This window comes from Micropterus dolomieu, linkage group LG09, assembly GCF_021292245.1.
Source record: "Micropterus dolomieu isolate WLL.071019.BEF.003 ecotype Adirondacks linkage group LG09, ASM2129224v1, whole genome shotgun sequence".
Classification (NCBI taxonomy): Eukaryota; Metazoa; Chordata; class Actinopteri; order Centrarchiformes; family Centrarchidae; genus Micropterus; species Micropterus dolomieu.
Genome location: NC_060158.1, coordinates 28,843,106 through 28,849,049, shown reverse-complemented (window position 1 = coordinate 28,849,049; position 5,944 = coordinate 28,843,106). Strand labels below are relative to the sequence as shown.

General features: G+C 42.2%; 1 protein-coding gene across 1 annotated transcript in view; it reads left to right on the top strand.

The window, feature by feature from the left end:
* Positions 1–1,078: 1,078 nt before the first annotated feature.
* sema4ab (sema domain, immunoglobulin domain (Ig), transmembrane domain (TM) and short cytoplasmic domain, (semaphorin) 4Ab) overlaps positions 1,079–5,944 on the top strand; it is a 30,881-nt gene continuing 26,015 nt past the window's right edge. Inside the window, exons 1-3 of the mRNA XM_046059086.1 lie at positions 1,079–1,237; positions 3,550–3,804; positions 4,155–4,315. Of these exons, the coding sequence (XP_045915042.1) occupies positions 3,708–3,804; positions 4,155–4,315 (258 nt within the window). The 5' untranslated portion in view covers positions 1,079–1,237; positions 3,550–3,707. The remainder of the gene's footprint in view (positions 1,238–3,549; positions 3,805–4,154; positions 4,316–5,944) is intronic.

The window sequence follows — 5,944 nt, the reverse complement described above, 5'->3', positions numbered from 1 at the left end:
CTTTGCTGTCCTTCAGTCACCGGATATTCCTCAACGTCTACTGCCATTCTCTCTTCCCTCCACTGGTCGAGTTTACTTCCTTTCCTACATTGTTGTCCTTACCTTCTCTGTATGCCCCTGTCCCTCTGTCACTCACTCCCCTGTCCTCTCCTCTTTGCTTGGGTGCCATTTTTTGTGAAGCCTGGAGTATTTAAAGAAATCACAAATCTAAAATGTGATATTTAGACTAGTCTTAATAACTAACTTTAAAATTATTATTTTTTTCTTCATGAAACTAAAACTGTCCCACTTTCTCTAACACTGTCAGGTTAGGAGTGGGACAGGGCTGTAAATCTAATTTTCATAAATATTTGATACAGTTACATCCTTATTGAAATTTCTACACAGACTGTATATATGCATTAAAAAGCAAACATGTTATTATTACATCATAAGTGACTGCATGATCATCCTTATTATTTTAAATAGATTTAGTCAAGCAATTTGAAAAATAACTACAGGACCTCTTCTTTGATGGCACACCAATCACAGCCTTTGTTTCATTACCAATAGACAGTCACCAATAACACCATACCAATTGTTGTGAATGGTTTACACAATTAACCCTCTACAGTACACATAAGCTTAAGTGTCCCACTTCACCTGTGTTTGTTGTGTTATTTATTGTTTGTACTGTGTTTTTTTATAGATGTGGTTTTGAACCAGCCTGTGACATTTGAAATTTATAGAGCATACATTTAGACACTCATATAGTAAGCTACATTTGTAATCGCTCTGCTTAATATGTATTCCTCACATCAGAACTAGGACCTCACCTCCTTTTTCAGGGCTGAATGCGGGGCAGTACCTGCATGATCATGTATGTTGGGCAGCTGTAGGAAGCGAGAGCTTCTTTGTAAGATGCTGGCTGAGCAGATTTCTTTGGGTAAATGGGCTGCCGTATTTGGATTCACTGCTACAGTGAATGAAGACACCCAGAGGGGGCTCAACCTTCCTTTAGATGTGCTCAACAGGTTGTGCCCGGGCTGTAATGTGTGTGGCTGCCCGGTAGGTGGAGGCTGGAGCCTGCTGGAGCTGCAGATGGGAGGAGGCTCTGAAGCTTTGTTGTTATAGTAAAGGCTCGTTTTCTCCCACCGGGTCACGTTTCACCGGTGCTGGGACAGAAAACTGCGGATTTTGCCGTCGGCTCGTTAAAAGAAGACAGAGGCACGCGGGGAAGGAGGCCGTCCGCAGAGCTGTAAGAGGACTTTACCTGGCTCACATTTTCTGCGTCACTTGGATACATGTTGTTTGTTTCTGTTATGTTCTCGGTTTAGTTTTACGGCTCCATGTTGCAAAAACAGGAAAAATGACTCCTTGTGAGCCCGAGCAGCATCAAGGAAGAACCGCTACAGCACGTCCCTTTAACAACGGCCTGTAGCAGAAGGGTCAGCTGCGGGACGCAGGCTGCAGGCTGCAGCTCAACTTCGGGTACCACGTGTCTCACGGGCATTTCATTGTCTGCTACGCTCTACTCCAACACTGCTCTGCTCATAATACCACTGCAAATGTACAGCAAGAAATGACACAGTTAGACACAGACTAGCTAAAGCTAATATGGATTAACACACACACGCACGTTAATTGAACCATGTTTGTGGCTGATGTGTTGTAGGTTAGATGTTGTACAATTTATTGAAAGGTTACAAGTATTCGCCTCCATCATGTAACATAACAGTAGTTTAGACAAAACATACTGTGTAACAGTTGGTGACTGTTGGTGCCTGCAAGGAAGAAGTGGTAGAACATGTATGTTGTTATAAACATGCAGGTGTTGGTGATATGTTGCACCTAGTCAACATGCAGAACATGAGCTGTCTTACATGACAGTGTATATGCCTACACCAGAAGAACAGCAGAAGCATAGGCTGCCCATCCTAAACAATGACATACCCTTAATCAGTGTTTAATCTTGACTTTACCCAAACACAAATTGCCACAATGTCATGATAACTTGTGTTCCTTCCAACAGCTCAACTTTGGTTGCATCTGTCCACAGAATATTTTGCCAGTAGTGCTGTGGATCTCCCATGTTGCGTTGTAGTCAAGACCTGCTAAACCGAGACCAAGTCAAGACCAAGACCAGAGTTTTTCGAGACCGAGACAAGACCAAGACTTTTAGGGGCTGAGACCAAGTCCAGGCATTACATGACACAATAAAATGTGGAACGAGATCATAGGTACTTCTCAAATTGATCCGAAAGATCCACATTCCCATTAACACCCACATACAAAGACAGACAAATCAATTTATTGATATTCCCAAAAGTATGGTCTTGACTGGTCTTGATATAAAATCCTGAGTCCTCAATGTCCGAGACCGAGACAAGATCGATTACAAATGCGGTTGAGTCCGAAACGAGACCAAGAACATCAACAAGTGGTCTTAAGACTGGTCTCGAGTACTGCAACACTACTTCCAGGTGCTCTTTAGTAAACTTCAGATGATGTTTTATTTTTTTTCTCAACAGCAGTGGCTTCCTCTGTGGTGTCCTCCCATGAACTCCATTCTTGATTAGTGTTTTATGTATCATAGAGTTGTCAACAGAGATGTTGGCATGTTCCAGAGATTCCTGTAAATCTTCAGCTGACACTGGGAGTCTTTTAACCTCATTGAGCATTCTGCTCTGTGCTCGTTCAGTCATCTTTGCAGGACAGCCACTCCTGGGGAGAGTAGCAACAGTGCTGAACTTTCTCCATTCATAGACAATTTTTCTTTCTGGGCTGATGGACATCAAGGCTTTTAGAGATACTTTTGTAACCCTTTCCAGCTTCCTGCAAGTCTACAATTCTTAATCTCTCTTCTGAGAGCTCTTTTGGTCAAGGCATAGTTCACATTAGGCAAAGCTTCATGAGAATAGCAAAATTAAAATTGGTGTGTGTTTTTATAAGGCAGGACAGCTCTAATCAACACTTCCAATCTCGCCTCATTGATTGGACTCCATGTTGGCTGAATCCTGAGTCTAATTAGCTTTTGGAGAAGTCATTAGCCTAGGGGTTCACATACTTTTTCCACCTTGCACTGTGAATGTTTCCATGGTGTGTTCAATGAAAACATATAATTCTTTGTGTGGTATTTGTTTATGCAGACTGTTTGTCCATTGTTGTGACTTGGATGAAGATCAGATCAGGTTTATGACCAATTTATGTAGAAATCCAGGTAATTCCAAAGGGTTTGCATACTTTTTCCTGCAACTGTGTGCAGATGTGTTCACTTTGATCAGCAATGATCAGTTGATGCAGTTATGATGTGTACATTAACCATTTGGAATGCTGATACAAAAATGTCAAATCTAAATAGTAAAAATAGTCTAAATAGTCCTTCAAATTTTGAGGAATCCATTATAAAGGAAAACTATGGGGGTGCACAGAATGCATAACCCACCTGAAGATCACTGGGCTAGAAGTAATGATTGGATTAAAACCCTGAAATGAAGACTTCTTCACTAGTAATGTTTTGCTGCTTCCCAGAAATAAGCCTTCTTTCACCTGTCTCTCTGTCAACCTCAGACCCAGTGATGGTCTGCTGTAGAAACCAGATGATGTGGCTTCAGCTACAGTCTCCATCCCTCCTAACAAGTCTTTGACACTCTGGATGAACATCAGAGCCAGTGCTCGCCCTCTGACCTTAAATGTAATCAAGGTCAGAGTCCCTCATTCCTGCTGTAATGGAGAATCACAGCCTGCTGTCCCTCACTGTGGCCTTGCTGGGTCTTCTGAGCCCGTGTCTGACGAGACTGACTCCCAGGGTCTCCTTCCCTATAGGTAAGTAAAGACTTTAAGGAACACACTCCTCTTCCTTCATCCTGTTGGTAAACTTAAAAGTACTTAAAGCTGCCAGTGACCGTTAAAGACAGGAAGAAGAAGAAGACTTTAAGCCTTGTTAAAAGTTCAGGTTTCAAACATGTCTGAAAAAGACTGCAAATGGGCAGTGCTTTGTGTCGTATTTTGTCATTTTTAAACTGACTATAGCACTATGCAAAGGGTGTTAGTGTGGCCATGCTGATAAAGGTACAGGCGGTAAGATAAGCCTGCTTACATCTGGATGCTTTTAATTGTCTGTGGTAATTGAATGAAAATGCTTAATGCCAGTGTTAACTGCTGTGAAACAACAGGAAGTCCTGGGAGACATCTCACCCGCTTCAGTAACCCTGATGTCAGCAACACCACCACTCTGCTGCTCAGTGAGGATGGAGACATGCTGTATGTAGGAGCCCGGGATGCTGTGTTAGCGCTGGATGTTAGCCACAAGGACACCATCATCCTGAGGAGCAAGGTGGGGGAGTGACCACTGATAGAGTTGCAGGTCGAACCTAAATTGAATGAGCCATCAGTACCAAAGTTACTCATTTCAAATAGATTGAACTCTATCCCGGAAAGTCCACTGAGTCCGGCTGCGTTGCGTTACAGCCACACTGCGGCTGCCAGAGCAGATAATTCTAGTCAGTGCTTGGGAGTCTGACAGAAGTGTCCCCGAAGCAGCTCTCCTCTCCACGGAGAATACACAGCAAGTCTATTTTTGACTGAAGCTGTGTCAATTAGCACAGAGCAGATCGAAAATGACAGGAAGTCAGACACAGAATTGCATCCGCTAAATTTTCAAAATAAAACAATAAACAAAAAGGCAGGACAGCTCTAATCAACACTTCCAATCTCTCCTCATTGATTGGACTCCATGTTGGCTGAATCCTGAGTTTATTTTCAAAATAAAACAATAATTCTGCCTCTGATTGGATAGTACTCGTTGCCTTTGTTGGGTAGGGTTTGGTAGCCAAGCAGAGCTTTGCTGCTGAAATGCGTCTAAGAAGCTTCCAGTGGGAATTGATGCCAGTCAGAGGACGGAACCAAATCGTGTTGAAAAGTTGAGACAGAAATGTTGTACTCTCTTATGCTGAGAATTACGGTTTACAGTGAAAACAATGGGAGTCAACCCCTCGCTCTCTGAAAGCAGTTTGAGAGGTGAAAGCAGCGGAACTGTCGGCTGAAGGACAAGAGCTCAAAGCAGTTTACTTGTCTCGTGATAAGTGAGCACCCAAAGTGAGGTGTAAGAAATAAAACAAAATCAGATGTGGAAGAGATGAAAGCAATTTCTGTTGAAGTGGAAGTGCTGTAGTCCATGTGTGTGTGCACTGTAAGCTGTTTAAATGTCAGTATGTGAGCAGTGACAGCAGTTCCAGTCTCAGCTAAACTAGATGATGGGAATGTTTGACTGCCAGTTTATCTGTTGACAAGTAATGGGTGCAAGCTGTTGCATTGGCAGTTAAAGTGGTCGTTCATGAGGCGGTAAAATGACCGTCCTGTTTTTGATGACAAGTTTTTATTCTAAAGCACAAATTGTGTATGAAAACTGTAAGAGAAGGAAGAGCTCAGTAAAAAGGTTTTCGATGATGTCATGAGTTTGTACATTCTGCACAATACACACTGATGTTAAACTCGAATAAAAATAGGACACTGCAGACTCTATTCAACATAGATAACTCTACAAGTGGCTGTGCGTAAGCCTGCGACTTCAAGACTCCCGTTACAAGACAGCAAGTGTTGTAGTCTGAACAGCAAAGCGATCAGCCGACATTGAAATTTGTGTAGTCTGAATTAGCCATTACACATCACTGTTTGTGAAGTGTAATGGTTTGTGTTTTATAACACTTAAGTCTGTTTTGTTACCAAAATCAAAGTCAGGTGAGAAGATGGATATCAAACAGTTTCACAGCTGTTTCTATAATCTCGATTTAATAAATAGAAAATGCACAATTTCAGACTGTTACTCCAGCACACCATGCGTTAAACAATCATGCACGTTTATAGTGAACTAAATGACAAACTGCCAAACTATTCTGAATAGACCCCTTTGCAATAACTGTAGCAGCTTTGATGAATTTGACTCTCTTCTCTTCTTTCAGCTGGA